Genomic DNA, 15,530 nt, shown 5'->3' on the forward strand with positions numbered 1-15,530 from the left:
GCCCAAAATGGCGGCGGCGGCGGCAGCATTGACCCGGGAGGGTGGGGAGGACGCGTTTCGCCGCCTCTTTCGCTTCTACCGGCAGCGCGACGTGTCCGACCTGCGCGGCGTGGTGGACTTCTCCGCGCCGGGGGGCCAGGTAACGCCGGGTTGCTCCTGCCCGCGGCGAGGGGCTGCGAGTGCGTCCCGCCCTCTGCGCGGTGTCTCAGCGCGGGGCTGTGGCTGTGTCGCTGCTTGCCTTTGTGCTCGACGCCGAGTCCCTAGTGCTACCCCACTTCTGGCTAGAGGGCACTGCACTCCAGCGCTGAGCCTCTTACGGGTCCCTGTGTTGTTTAAAAACCAGTGTGTGACTTGAGAGAGGCGGCTGGGAAGAGCCCGGACCCCTCCCCTCGCGGGCCCCAGAGCCGGGCTCGCCCAGGGCCCCCTCGGCCCGTGGGACTCCGCCCGAGGCCACAGGGGGCCGCCCAGCCGGCCCTGCCCAGCGCGACGCCTAGGCGCAGATTTACTACTTTTGCTTATGTTTACTTCCTTAATGTTTAAGGAGCTCCCTGCACTGCAGTAGGCGGTTTCCAAAGCCTCCACGTGTAACACGTTGAGAGAAGCAAAGGAATGCGTGAACAGAAAAAAAGCAAGTTTCACTTTCGGAGTTGATACTGTTTCCTGGGCCTAATGGCCCTTTTCTTAGCCCTGAAACAACTGAGTGATCTGGGATCAGCTTCCCCCTGCTGTGCTATCTTCCCACTGCTTAAGTTTCTTCTCCTTTCTCACTCCCCTGTAATAAATGCTTGGCTTAGTCATCAGGGCAAGTTCAGCTGATGTAGTGGGTTGGGGGCACGCCATCAGGAGCACAGCTGAAAGTAGCAGCCATCGTGGTTAGTAGTTTACCATGTCTTGAGTAACGGAGAAGTGATCCTCAAAACTAGTTTTCTATTTTGTCATGAAAGGATGACAGATACGTGCTGAAGTATTGTTAACCAGAGATTTTTTTACATATGAGCCTGCATCAAAAAAGGAGTAGGGAATATAGTTAAAATGAAACTTGGCTGTCAATTTTTCATAGTTGCAATGCTTAGTCTTTTGTTTTCACTCTTCTATTAAAATATTTATTTTTCTTTATTTTTTATTTTTAGGCTATAACTTTGCTGTTATAAATGGAACACAAAGCCTGACCCGTATGACACGGTTAGAGGCATTAGCATTAACCAAGGAAGTTGTTAACATTTCAGCTTTTCTTGAGCTTGCAGGAATTCTGTATTTGATAAAGGATTACAGTATTATGGCTCTTTTGGGAAATTCAAAGTATTTGAAAGCATCCCAAGCATCTGTCCCCTCTCAATATCGTTCTTTTTGTGCCTGTTACCTTGTAAGATCAGGTGACAGCTTAATAGAGAAAACATCTTTTATTACTCTTTCCCCCAGCTTAAAAACATCTGGCTTTTCTTTTAAAGAGCTACAGGCCAGGCAAATTGGCCCAGATAATATTGCTTCTTTTCTCTCAGAAAACTGCTTCAAGCAATTGAGCTTTTCAGTGAAATGTGACATACCCCATCTGCCCTGTTACCAGGCTTATTTAACTGATTCAGCATGTATAATTCTTCAGTATAGAAGCCGCCTGTTCTCCAAAAGCCCAGGCAACAGGTGGTGTGGAAGCAGTTTGAGCAGGCAGAGAGGTGGCAGAGTCTTAGAGGGAGAGCCTTACTGGGGATGTTCTGTGGACAGGACTGTGAACTAAACTCCTCAGGGGTGACAGTCACAAAGCTGCTTTTGGCAGAGAGCTGAAAAAATGGCAAAACTGAGCTCATTGCAAGAAGCTGCTGCCCAGCACCAGTTTAAGATTTTTCTCAGAAATTCTATGTATGTAATTTAGTCCTGTTGCTCAGAAGATGTTAACCAGAGTTGTCAGCCTGCAGAGTGACTGGTTTACACATGCACCGCTGCAGAGTCTGTGTGCAAAGACCCTAATTTCACATATACTTTAAGTTGACATAGACAAGGTCTTGCTTCTCTCTGCCTACTTATTCCTACTGTGCCTGGCCATCTCTTTCCTTTTATGAGCCTGTACTTTTCCACAGCTGCATGGAGAGCTGAACTGGGGAACTAAGATGGAACAAAACCTACCTGCCTCTACCCTGCCTTTCTTAAGACAGTTCCCTGTTATAAGGGAAAAAAGGAGTGGAAACACAGTAGATGAGTTTGGGGTTTTTTTCTGCAAATGTTGGCTTATTGGAGTTTAAATACATGTGTCATTGCAACTTAAAAGAATGTGTCAAGAAAATATATTTTGCTAAACACGGCTGTTGACCGTGCTGTTGGGAACAGAAGTGGCAGTGTGGTATTCAGAATTGACAGGGTTTCTGCAATCCTTCACATCAGACAGCTTTGGGTGCATAATTGCTGTACTGCTTCTCCTTCTGTGAACTACAGAAGAGAATAGGCATGTACCCTATAGGATCATGAGCAACTTGTATTTGGGATGTTCTTTGAAAGTGTTAAGTGTTATGGGTATGTTGCTCTCTAATGAAGATTGATAATTACCAGAATGTTTTTTAATGATGAGGCTGTACTGTGGAAATGGATAAATAATGATGATTTTTTTTCTCATTGTTACATAGTGTTTGGGGGTTTTTTTTATGAATGAAGGACACCTCTCTCCATCTCTAGTATTGTAAAAGTATTGTAAAAGTGTGTAGGTATCCTTTGATTCTTATGTTGAGCTCTGTTACCAGAATGCCCTGTCCTGGTCATGGCTGTTCAGGCAGTAGTTCTGTGGTGCAGTTGGCATTTTCATGAGACTTACTTTGGAATGTGGTAGCAGTCTTTCTTATAGGTGCTGGTTTTGGACAAGCTTTGTGTTTTGTACTTTTTTTTTAACCAGATTTGTTTTCTTTTGCCAGGTGTTCAGATCACAGCTCAGTATTTCTTCAGTCAGTGATCAAGATGCCTACAGAGCAGGATTACAGCCAGTTAGCCAGTGGAAAGCCTATGGCCTCAATGGGTATCCAGGTAGGTGCTTCTGATTTCAAGAAAAATTAAATACAAGCTTGTTACTTTGGATTCATGCATCTTCTATCTTATCTAGCTAAAGGGTGGGATGCAGTGATATATAAATGAAGGTGAGGAGGGCTGGTTGTTTCACAGTGAGATCAACCAGACCATAGCTCAGGAGAACGGATTCCTGTTGCCTTTAACAGAGATTTTATTTCTGTAGAATCTGTTTTTCCTCAATGTATGTCATGCAAATTGGATAAGTGGCTGAAATACAGCAATTCCAGCGTTGAAGTGTTGCATTTACTTGTTAGTGTAGGACACTGAGTACAGTAAATGATAAGGAACTCTTGGCCTATTCAGTGTAATTTCATTAGGCAGGTTGTTTCAGAAATTGAAATGTGTCTTAGGTTTGCAGTTCAGCTAGTAGAATCACAGAAAGAGGCTAGGTTGGAAGAGGCCTCCAGAGGTATAGGCCAAAACCCTACTTAAAGCAGGATGACGTTGCAAGTTAGATCAGGACTCTCAGAGCTTTGTATGGATGAATTTTGGAAATCTCCAAGGACAGAGATTACACACCCTCTCTGGGCATCTGTACCAGTGTTTGGTCACTCCTGTGATGTTTTTATTTTAATGTTATATCTAATAAAAAATCCTCTTGCTGTAATTTGTGACTGTTGCCTCTCATAATCTTGCTGTGCACCTCTGAGAAGACTCTGGCTCCCCTCCTCCCTGTAGGTAGCACTCACCAATACTGGAAAATGTGTCACCAGCCCTCACTGTATCGGGTGTGCTCCTGATTCACATGCAGTTGGTCCTCAAGGCCCCCTGGCCCATTGGTTCGGAGCTCCTCTTGGGTTCTCAGGCCATACTGTTGCATGGGATTATTCTGCCCCAGGTGCAGGATTACCACTGTTGAACTTCCTGACGTTCTCATTAGCCCATTCCTTCGGTTTGTCAAAGTCCCTTTCAGTGGCAGCCGTAGCCTCTAGCATATCCACCACTGCCCCAGTTTAGTGTTATCTGTAACTGAAATGAGGATGAACGTCCCATCATCCGGGTTGTTAATGTGGATGTAATTATCAGTCTTGGCCCCAGGATCAAGGAATGCAGCTCATGACAGCCATTGGCTAGACTTTGAATCATCAAATCACTGCTCTTTAAGCCTGGTGGTCCAGCCACCTTTTGCTCACCCTTTTAATTTGCTCATAAAATCCAATTTGGCTCCAATGATGCTGCAGGAGGCCGAGTCGAAAGCTTTTCTAAAGCCAAGGTAAACAGCATCCCCTACTTCCCCCTTGTCTGGATATCTCACTGTAACAGATAGTTAGGCTAGTTAGACAAAATTTGCCTTCCATACTGTCTGTTCCCAACCACCATGTGTCTGGAAATGGCTGCCTTGAAAGTTTCCTCTGTAATCTTACCAGGGGTTTCTATAAGGCTGATGAGCTTGTAGTTCCCCAGATCCTCCTTATTTCAAGGATTTTTGTTTGATTAATTTTGTTTTTTCTCAGGTTTCTTTTGGTACACTGGGACCTCGGTCAGTTCTGTGTGGGTTGCTATGAAGCCAGCCTGCCATTTCTGAAACTGAGGCAGCCATGCTACCCATCTGGCATGTTTAATACACCAGGAATTGAATAACTTCAGGAGAAAGGCTTAAGCCTCTTGCCTCAACACACTTTTTGTTCCACTTACTTGTCGTATTATAGCTGCACTCACTTGATCTGCTTGTCATTTACTGTCTAAACACCTTTCCTAGTAATTACATAGGGGGTGTGGGGAATCACAAGTGTTCCACTTAGCTGCATTTTTCTTCTGCTTTGGGAAGGGAAACCTTTCACTAAAATGAAATGTAAATACATTGACAAATTCTCTGTCCTGTTTAGAATCAAGTCATATATGGATTTTAAAAGAATAATATTTTATCCTTTTCCAGCTACCCTTTATCTGGACATCTTAAAGCACTACAAGATGTTTAACCAACTGCCCCAATAGCCCTCTAAATGAAGTGTGAATTTCTTGTTTGTCTGTGGGCAAATGGAAGGGAAGTAATTTGGTTTTGTTCCCACAGCAATGAAATGTAAGACTAAAGAAGCTGGATGAACTTCCATTGTGTTGACCTGAGTTCTGTGAGATGTGGCCGATGCTGTCTTTGGGTCTTTATAACTGGTGCACATTTGTTTTATGAGAGGTTTTTCTTGTTGGACTTCTGCGTGTGTTATCTTTCTTTTGACTGAGGCTGGAGGCCATTTTCTTCAGGTGCAAATTAATTCCTACTATGTAGCAAGATTTTGCTGCAGTAAGAGAACTGCATTTGCTTCCTCAAGGCTGTTTCCTTTAGTGTACAGATCCCCAAAGAATTCTTCTTTTGCCCTTCCCACTTACACCAACTCTTTCAAGGCCAAGAGGTTCAATTGTGTTGTCACAGGCTTGTCTGTGGTGTTCTTTAGTCACTTCAGAGAGATTGCTACAGAATATATTTCTTATTTCTTACTCTTCTCCCTCCTATGTGTGGCAAGGCACTGATTTCTAGCACTATTAATCTTGAGTGTTTGCGTAGAATTTTATAGTAAAGCTCTGCAACTGCTAGAAATTCAGTTTCTGCCTTTCTTGACACAAGAAGCATAGCAGTAACCCACTTTTTAGTTGTTAGTGCTTTTGTAAATCTAAACTAATCTGGTTTCTTAGGAGAAACCTAGGTCAATGAAAGGTTTGGAGAGACATGAGTGCCTTCTAAGCTTCTGATATAAAAGCCATAAAATCTGGATTCTTGTTCTCATCTCTGCTTGTAACTAACCCTTCAGGCTTTAGTTCCTTCATTAATACCTGGAGATAATACATGCATAGTAGAATGTAATTTCATTAATGTAGTAAAGTGCTTTGAGAACCCCACATCAAAAGCTGTAGACAGGAAGGGCAGTATTGTTATTCTGTTCTATGCAGAGAACAACAGAAAGTAAATTTTATGCTTCTGGCAAAGAAACTTCTTGTACCCACATCTGTCAGAAGGCTGCCATAGCCTGAAACTGCAGGGAATGGAGTGAAATGAACAACTGTATGTTATTAATACACTGAAGACTTTTTTTCGAACCAGTTACTTTAATCTTGAGTCTGTGAGAGATGCTGGCAGAAAACTCTTTTTGTGTTTTTATTGCCACTTTCATAAGGCCACAAGGCAAGTTTTTATCCTACTGAGACTGACTCCTAGCCTTGCTTCTTCCTTTTTCATCTATTTTTGTCTCTGTTTAACTTAATATACTGAGAAGTTCAAAAAGACACAGTAGGCCAAAACCTCAAAACCTCCTTTTTCTTTGTTCCTCCTATACTCCTATATCCCTTTGTACATGGATTTTGTGTTGGTGAGTCTTACTGAATTGACAGCCTTTGAGAGAGTGCCTTGATTCTCAGAGTAGGTACAATACAGACTAATAGCATCTTCCTGTCAGACACTCATTCATCAATATGTTGACCCTGGACTGAAAGGAAACACCTCCAAGGTGCTGGGGAGAAAATTCCAGTGAAGAATCTTGTTAGCACTCCTGGTGATGGCAGATCTTATGTCAAGGACTCTTGTCTGTTAAGATATAGACCAAAACAATCTGTTACCCTGCTGCTAACCCACTTTCTTGGTCTGTTGAGGTGCCTGGCTAAATGAATGCACAAGATTAGCTACATGTTTACTTTGTTTTATTAATTAACAATGCCTGAAAAGTATTTGCAACAAGCAGTTTGGGATATAACTGGACTTTTATCCCTCTTTCTGAGTGTTACCATACTGAAATGCGTATGGATACAACCAGACTTACCTGGAAATAAGCATGAAGCAAAGGAGAGGACCTTTTACATTAACAGAGACTTGCTCAGCCTGGGTACTGCTTTCTCAGCTTTCTACAGTTCTTGGCACTGAAGCAGCAATAAGAAGACAGTATGAGTTCAGAGAGAGTGCTAAATCTAGTCTGAAGTCTAGAAAAACTAGAGCAGAATTACTTTAACTCTGCAAGGTTTAAGAGAAAAATCATGCTGAATCATTAAAAAAAAATAAAATTTACTCCAGAGCAAATGACTTTCCAATTTCTTACTCCTTTATTTGCTGTAATCAATATGCCTTATGCAGATATGTTCTTTATTGTCAGTTTTTACTTGGACCAGTGTTGGCTGCCCTCTCTGCCTTCTACCTTGTGACCACCATTTGTTTTTACCAAAAAATTGCAGTAGGTTTTAATTTAACTATAATAGATTTCTTCAGCTTACATGCACTGTCAGTAGTTGTTTGTCTAAGGTGTTTTTTCGCTACCTCCAACACATGTCCTTTGCTCTAGATTTGGAAAAAAACCCAGGAAAATGCCTAATCATACTTTCTGTCCATCCCCTCCTTTTTTCTTTGTGGTCAGGGTTTATTTTCATACCAAACCCTTTCCTTCCTGGCTGCCAGCGACACTGGGTGAAACAGTGTCTCAAGCTATACCCCCAGAAACCCAATGTCTGCAACCTGGACCTGCACATGGCTCCTGAGAAGACCATTGACCTGTGGGGACAGAGCAAGGAGCAACTAAGGTAAGTCCACAATCACCTTTGGTGGCCAAAACTCATAGAGCCAGGTCTCAGCTCCAAGAGGGTCTAAGAAAATGAGCAGGGAAGAGAAGCTGAAAAAGATTGTGTATATGCTGGCAGTATACAGATGGTGTCAGGCATGCCAGGTTAAAGATGGATGTTTCATGGCTTCATTTCCATCCTTGTTAATTCTCTAATTTCATATTCAATGGGATTTTCTAGTAGCATGTTGTTTTAAAGCCATGAGTGAAACATAAAATAGTGACCCTGGCTGATATCATGGTGCTTGGAAGCTTGCTAAGCTCAGCTGCAAGTGGAACCATGAAGTCCCTCTAGGCCTCAGTTTTCCTGAGGCAAAAGGGATCCTTTCCAAAACTCCCCACTCATACTAGCATTTCTTCCCAGTCGCAGTAGACTGTATTTGAAAGGCTGTTATCTGCAGTTCTTTGAATTTCTCAAGTCAACCAGTTGCTGTGTTTTTATTTTCTAAAGTATTTCTTTTGGTTTGATTTTGTTTATGGTTTTTCTTAATTCAGTATGAGATTGAATTAAGTGTATCAAATGTACCATTTTAATGGCAATGCTGTTCACTCTGAAAGATTCCTGTAGGTTCAGAATTCTGTGGCTGATGCAGCTGCCTTTCCTCTACCTGATTTGGAATTTAATGGAGTTTTGAAGTCAAGTAGCAAGTTTTTGAAAAAATGATAAAGTCTTTAAAGCCTGAACTTGAATAAAGTCACCTGTAAAGATACATACAAGATTGTGTACTGTAAACGGCATCTAACTTTTAGCTATTTGGGTATTTATCATTACTTTATTGATTTCACTGCTCATTTATCATTACTTTATTGATTTCACTGCTCATTTTCCCTAATGATTGTTTCATGTGATGGTGCAACCAAAGTTTCCTACAATGCTCATCTTCCACCTCAGTTTTTTTAGCGAGATTGACATGCTGAGAGTTTTCTTTAAAAATACTCTTAATATCTACAAGACATGGAATGGCAGAAGCAAGATTTGGACATCTAACTATTTGCTCCAAGGAGAGAAGTTATGCCCTCACTTGTGTTTTCCAGGCTCAGTTAGAATTAGTTACAGAAATTCAGACACCTTTTTTGTGTTCCATCAAGAATGAAAAATTGTTCTTTGAAAGGATTGTGCATTGTGCCCAATAGCTGAAAAAAGCAGGGTGTTGTTCCAGCTTGACAGGCCTCTCCCAGCAGCACCTCCTGCATGAAGAGAATGATCAGAACAGAGGTTAATTTGCAGCTGAATCCAGTTCAGTTGAAAACAGTGTTTAGAAGAGTGATGGCTGGCAGAAACACTGGCAGTTTTATTAAGCACTTGCCTGAGTCTTCAAGTGAGCAAACTGCTGTATTTGTGCTCATACCCAGGGGCAGCAGATCAAAGTAGCCAACTTCTCTAGTATCTGGAGTGAGAGTCTTTCAGGGAGGGGAGAAACAGTGCTTAACTAAAAAGATGTCCATTTCCAAGATAAGTCACAACTTTAATGCTTTTTAAAGCCATCAGGAAGATGCATAAATGTGCTTGGATCATGGCTTATTTGCTCTTTTCAGGATGCAGGAATCACAAAATAGGAAGAGTCGATACGGTTCCTAGACATATATATACACTATGCTTGCCTCACAAAATGGAGCTTTAGTATTTTCTGTAGTGCTGGGGACAATTAAAAGCATAAAAGGGGGCAGAGAATCCCTACAAGGGATATACATATATATGTATGTATGTATGTTCCAGTGTGTAAGGAAAAGGCTGGCAGAGTTTTACAGATGCTATCATTTACCAGTGAATAAAGAAACAAGGGAGCTTCGTACCAAAGACCCCATGCTGTTTAGTCCTGTTCTAACATAGTTATACCAGAATTTCTCTGTGCTTTCTTGTAGGAGCACCTGCTGCTCAGATCTAGGAACTCAATTGTTTCCAGATACATGACACTAAGACTTTTTCTTAGAAATTGCATGCAAAATACCAAGTTCTGGGAATAAGGACCTCCAGAGCATTTTGGTGTTCCCACTGTTGTGCAAACGCTCTAGCACTGTAGTGAAAGAAGGGCACTTTCAAAAGGCATTTGCTAAAAGTGTTCAATTATGAACATTATCTATTAATTGAAGATGTTTGGGAACAAGTTGTGAGCTCTCTTTTTTCTGAATGCTGTGTTACCTGCTTGTAGGCTCCAGAAATTGTTCCAAGCAGAATGTACGTGGCAGTTACTGTGTTGCTGTTAGCTATGACAAAGATGGAAACTGGAAAGACTACTTTCTTTCAATAATCAGTGAGACTAAAGGCAAAGAAACTGGCCTTTTACTCCTGTTCCTGGTTTATCTTAGGAGCTATCAGTATGGTATAGTTGAAGGGCAGAAACAAGCTGCATATCCAGGTAGAAAAACACATCAAATGCAGATGCTTGACTGAGACTTGACCATGGCAGCACAAATATGAAGTTTTGTAAAAGAGAGCATGTCATGCTGAACTAAAGAGGCTATAAATGAGAGCCAGCTCTCTGGTGCTACCGTTTATTGGGATCTTCTGAGTATATTTTTTTCTTTGTGTTTTTGTTTTTTTTTTACTGTAACACGTGACTTGGCTTGAGAAAATAAGATGAAATTACTGGAATGAGTGCACTAGAAGATATTTGTGTACCTTCCTTTTCCTATTTGTCACTAATTTACTTATACTCTGTAACTTTTCAAGAACATTTCCATAGGCCATACTAAAAGTCCCTCCCTGAAGTCTTGTCCTGCCCTTGCTACCTTCAAGTAAGAATGGTAAATTGGTGTGTGGCATCAGAGCTTTAGGGTTGTCACTTAAGAAGAACAGTTCTTTGTCCTGCATAGCAGATAGGGGAAACCTGCAGTCTAGACTTCTTGATGTTACAAGTGTATGGTCATAGCTGGAGCAGTCTTGCTTCTTACTGAACATTGAGTCAGACCATCCTAAGGACTTCTTGTCAAAGTTCCAAGTAGTAGAACTAACTGTCCTTTGCAGTATTAGGCAGCATGCTATGCTTCACTGTGAGGCAAATCATTTTCCTTTCTTGTAATTTTCTATTAAGTGCCTAGAATATTTTTTCGTTGCATTTGCAGCTTTCAGATCTTCAGATTCTGGTCTTTCAGTTTTAGGTGCTCAAATAGTACATGTTTAATTCTGACTTCTAAATCTGCACCAGTTCATTGTGTTGTCTCCATCTGATAACCTGTCAGGTACCATGTTGAAAACACTAGCTTTCAAACTGACAGCAGTTGGCAGCAGGCCCCATAGCTTGCACAGATTGCATGAACTAAATTTTCAAGGTCTTCAGAGGAAAACAGTATGGGCACTGAAAATAAAAGTTTAGCATGCATTGGTTTTAATAGGCTGTTGTATGGATGAGTGAATCTCATTACTGTATGCTGCACTACCAGAAGAGCCCTCAGAAATTAACACATGTTCTCTTTCTTTCCATTTTGTCTTTGTAGAAGGAAAGGTTCCAGTAAACGGGAGCCCAGAAGCTTATTGGAGAAGCTGCGCTGGGTGACCCTTGGTTACCATTATAACTGGGATACTAAGGTATTGGAATTAAATTCTTCTCCATTTTTGTAAGCTGTAAGCACTCAAAATGGCAAACAGAGGAGGACATCATCAAATAAAACACGTATGATTCTACAAGACAGTCTTGAGGAAAGGCTGTAACAAACTATGCTTTTTAGAACATTTTAATCTGCAGTAGTTCACTGTGAAGGATTTAACAGCACAAATCCATTGCTGCATTCTTTCCTTTGAGAGTTATTGTTATAGCATACACTCAGCTCTAGACCTTACCTCTTATGTCAGGGTAAATGAGCATTTTTATTGTACCAAAAGGAATGATCACAAAAGCATTGTTAACTATTTAAGGTCAGAATGACTTCTGAGAAACTACTCCTCTTTGAAGGGATGAACAGGAGCAAGAAGAGATGTCTGCTCCTGTGATTTTGAACTTAAATGATTCTGAACCAGTCTTACCAACTAATAGCTGTTTTGAGGCTCCTGATGAAAATAAAATTGTTTTCATAAGACTGAGTTAGATGGAGGCTGAGAAAGACTGGCAGAGTGGATATGCATCTTATCAGTATATTGAAGGTAACCAAATCTGCTTGCAGCAGCCTTTTATTTACCAGATCAACCTGTTTATTGGATGGCCTTAATAATAAGTATGGGTATTCTCTTCCAGTCCTCTCAGAATCACTCATGGGAGAGAGAAAAAGTAGTTTTGCAATCAACTCCTGTTTCTTATTCTTCAAAAAGGGACAAAGATGCTTGTTTTGTAGCTCTCTTGATGAGCTACAGAACTGTCTTTCTGTTGGCAGCTTTAGGTTGTGACTGAGAAGATCCTCAGGATGTTGGTACTAATCTTACTGACTTCAAGTTTAGCATCTAGATAAAATGATTAACTCCATGATTAATTGAATCTCTGGCAGTCTCAGCATAGGCCAAGAATTTAATGATAAGAGGTAAACTTGCTGTAGTTGTGCCTGTGTTGTAGTCATTTTCTAGGCAAACTTTATGTCCTTCTCTGTGACTTCCAGCCAGACTTTTGAGTTCTTGTTCAATGTTTGTTTCCAATTGTATTTGCTGCTCTGATGTGTTGGGTGTGGCTTTGTTTGTTTTTTTTTTTTTCCCTTGCTCTCCTTCTTCCAGAAGTACTCAGCAAATCACCACACTCCTTTCCCCTCAGACCTTGCATTCCTGTCAGAGCAAGTGGCTGCAGCCTGTGGTTTCAGGGGTTTCCAAGCCCAAGCAGGGATCTTGAACTACTATCATTTTGACTCTTCACTGGGAATTCATGTGGATGAGTCTGAACTAGACCATTCTCGGCCCCTTTTATCGTTCAGGTAAGTCAAGGAAAGCACTTGAGCGTTGTGGAAAGATTAGTGGCTATTTTCTAGAGTCGCATATGGTTATAAGAAGCCAGTATGATGTACTTTGCTAATTGGGTATATAATCTTCACTCTCTGAAGATTTGAATAGCAGAAGACTGTAGTTCAAGGACTTAGGTTTTTCTCTGAGGACTGCTTGAATAGCATGGATGTAGCACCTGGAGTGGAAGAACTCTTTGCACAGAGCACTGTTCTGCTCTAAAGCAGCAGAGTGTCAATTGGTACTAACAGGCAAGGATGAAATAACTCAGCAGAGCTTCACACTGGCAGGACAACTGCTCACACAGTGCCTATCTTGAACCAGGCCTCTTAGTCTGTTTTTCATTTTCTAATTGTAAAGTTGTTACTAGGAGCCCATCTGGTTTTCATGATTGCTTGGGGTTTTTATAAAGGGATTTAGCTACTGATATTTTCTTATTGTACAGATAGTTGTTCTCTACCTGAATTTGTTTTCTCTTCTCTCTCCATCCTTACACCATCTCTAGTTTTGGGCAATCCTCAATATTTTTGCTTGGGGGCCGTAAGCGGGAGGAGGCCCCGACGGCGATGTTCATGCACAGTGGAGATATCATGGTGATGTCTGGCTTGAGCCGCCTGCTGTACCACGCTGTCCCCCGCGTGCTCCCCAACCCTGAGGGGACAGCCGTGCCTTCCTGCCTCGACCAAGCACTTCCTTCAGACCTTCCTGTTGGCTCAGTCATTGAACACAGCTCTGATGAGGACTGGCAGGTGTGTGCCAAGTACCTGCAGTCTTCCCGCATTAATATGACTATTCGGCAGGTGTTGGCTGAGGGTCAGAAATTTCCAGAGGATTCTGACACAAATGGAAAGGGCCAAGCACCCTCTGAAGACAGTCACCATGAGGAGAACAGCAGAGGCAAGAGACATAAACCAAATACAGTCAGCTGAGACCAGGAGATTGTGCTGGCATGGACGGGACAGGCAACCTCCATATGGAATTAGGACTAATGTAATATTGCAAGTCACTTGTCTATATTGGGATAATAAACTTGTGCAGAATAAATGTAGTCCTGCTTGCTGTAAGAAATAGGTGGGGGGAGAAAAAGAATTTAAAATGAAAAGAAGGGTTAAGTTCAGGACTGAGACTCAGGAGATGAACTCTATTGCCATTTTGTTGCAGATGTTTACTCTGTTCCCTTTAAAATATCTGTATGGTTTAAGCATTTGGTTAAGCTTAGTTTAAGCTTTGTGAGTGATGCTCTTTAAGTATTTTGAAATCATTAGGCAGAAAGCATCAGCAAAAGATACATATTTGCTATGTATTAAAGAATCTTGTTTGGCTTGCAAAGCTCAGCTGAAGTGCAGTAGCAAATATAAATGAGGATAGGCTGCTATAGGCATGCTATACAGCATTTTGAAGAGAATTACCTCTACAGCAAAAATTGGTTCAGTGGTCAGAAACTGGCAGCTCCCTCAAATGACAGCTGCTATAAGCTTGCTGTAGTCCTGTGCTCTCCTTTTTCCTCTTACACCCTCTCAGCTGCAGCAGGATCTGCTTTTATGAGTGGTACTGGACATTTTTTCGTATCTCAGATTTTAGAGAGAAACAACTGGGGGCAATATCTGCTTAGAATATCTAGTAGCTCCCAGCTGGGTCTCCTCCCAACAGAAAGTATGTGACTGAGCCCAACATCTCTATTCTTTCAAAACTGCCCCCCCCCTTGAGTGCCTGTGGATTATGGTTCCCAGTCCCAAGCTAGCATCTTTAAGGAACAGAATGACTTGCAAATAGAAGCAATGAAGTTGTAAATTAAGTACCTAAAAAATTAATCAGTGACTATCTCTGTCACCCGAAGATAAATATATTGAAACAAAGAAAAGCACAAGCTTTTGTGCCAGTTCTTTTTAAGACTCAGACTTTCCTATCTGCTTTTTAATGCAATTTTAATTGCTGGAGTGGAATGCACTATCCCTGGGGTATTTTGTTGCACTTTCCCAATGAATAAACTTAGCTAGTTTTTAAATTAAAGATCTCTTATCAGTTTTGGGCTATTTTCTTCCTTTTTCTCCCTGTTAGTTATTTCAGTGTATTGTTAATGCTGCTGCATCCCTTGTGTAGTTCCCTCCAGGCTTCTTTTGGATCTACTGCCTCTGCCATCTGCCAGCTCTGGCGGAGGAGCCCTGTGTATGTCTGCAGGGCTTCTCTGCTTATGGGCAGCTCAGGGTTTGTTGGGCAGTTGCAGAGAGGTGTTGCCTGCAGTATCAAAGTCCAATTTAGTACATATGTGGCAGTTCTTTCCTCATGGGTAAAGTGTCTGGTCTTCTTATTTCATAGCAGGTGAATGTGTGTTCGTGTGCTATTAATTCCTTACAAAATACTGCAAAGAGCTCCAGTAATTTAAAGTCTAAAATAATCAGATGTGGGTTTCAGTATCTTATTCTATGTTAGACGTGTGTCCTTTCTGTATCCTAGGCCTGGTGTATTTACAGCTCAGCCCTAGGACAGTGAATGTATTATGCAGAGAGGTTTACAACATGACCAGAAAGGAAAGCTGACTGAGTCAGGCTCAGAAAACAGTGAAGTTCTCTTAGTGGCACCTGAAGGTGGGGAAGGGGAGAGGAATATCTGTTTTCCTCACAGTGAGAAGACAGACTGTGTGTTCTTCACTCTTGAGCAGGGAGCAAGAGTCATCCAACTCATCTCTGAAGATGAGAGAAGGCAGAGTCATGGAACCAGGTGGTGGTGAATTGGAGCTGGTTTCTTCACATCACAGGCTGAGGTCTTAGGTCCATGGTTCTCATTCCTTATGTCTTCTGTTCCCTACAAATATGTAACATACGACAAGCAATCATTTATTCCAGGGTTCAGTTGTTCCTGTGACTTGAGGACAAGAAACCATACTGTTTATCCTCTGCAGTTTAAAATTGTAGTAAATGCTGGAAACTACTAATGGCATTTGTTTGTGAGAAGTATCCAGTCCATTGAAGCCTTATGTTTAGATGTGACTGACTCGAGAATTTGCTGAGTTGCTGACTTGCAGTCAAGCTTGTTACCTAATGCCAGTGTGAGAGAGACAGCTCTGATCTCATTCTGTATCAGACACCTAGAAAAAGAAA

The 15,530-nt window shown here is 41.6% G+C and overlaps 1 protein-coding gene across 1 annotated transcript; it reads left to right on the forward strand.

Annotated features, from left to right (window-relative positions):
* Positions 1 to 5: 5 nt before the first annotated feature.
* Positions 6 to 14,442, forward strand: ALKBH1 (alkB homolog 1, histone H2A dioxygenase). Its single transcript, XM_051806386.1, has 6 exons — positions 6 to 139; positions 2,895 to 3,003; positions 7,377 to 7,539; positions 11,013 to 11,103; positions 12,214 to 12,407; positions 12,938 to 14,442. Exons 1-6 carry the CDS (start codon positions 8 to 10, stop codon positions 13,359 to 13,361), a joined length of 1,113 nt encoding a protein of 370 aa, XP_051662346.1. The 5' UTR covers positions 6 to 7; the 3' UTR covers positions 13,362 to 14,442.
* Positions 14,443 to 15,530: the final 1,088 nt, after the last annotated feature.

The sequence above is a fragment of the Manacus candei genome, unplaced genomic scaffold (genome assembly GCF_025592945.1).
Source record: "Manacus candei isolate 608988 ecotype Guabito, Panama unplaced genomic scaffold, ASM2559294v1 h1tg000067l, whole genome shotgun sequence".
NCBI lineage: Eukaryota > Metazoa > Chordata > Aves > Passeriformes > Pipridae > Manacus > Manacus candei.

Coding starts and splice junctions, on each gene's coding strand:
- ALKBH1 (XM_051806386.1), top strand. CDS start 8: ATGGCGGCGGCGGCGGCAGCATTGACCCGGGAGGGTGGGGAGGACGCG. Junction 140..2,894: donor TCTCCGCGCCGGGGGGCCAG/GTAACGCCGGGT, acceptor TTCTTTTGCCAG/GTGTTCAGATCACAGCTCAG. Junction 11,104..12,213: donor ATTATAACTGGGATACTAAG/GTATTGGAATTA, acceptor TCCTTCTTCCAG/AAGTACTCAGCAAATCACCA.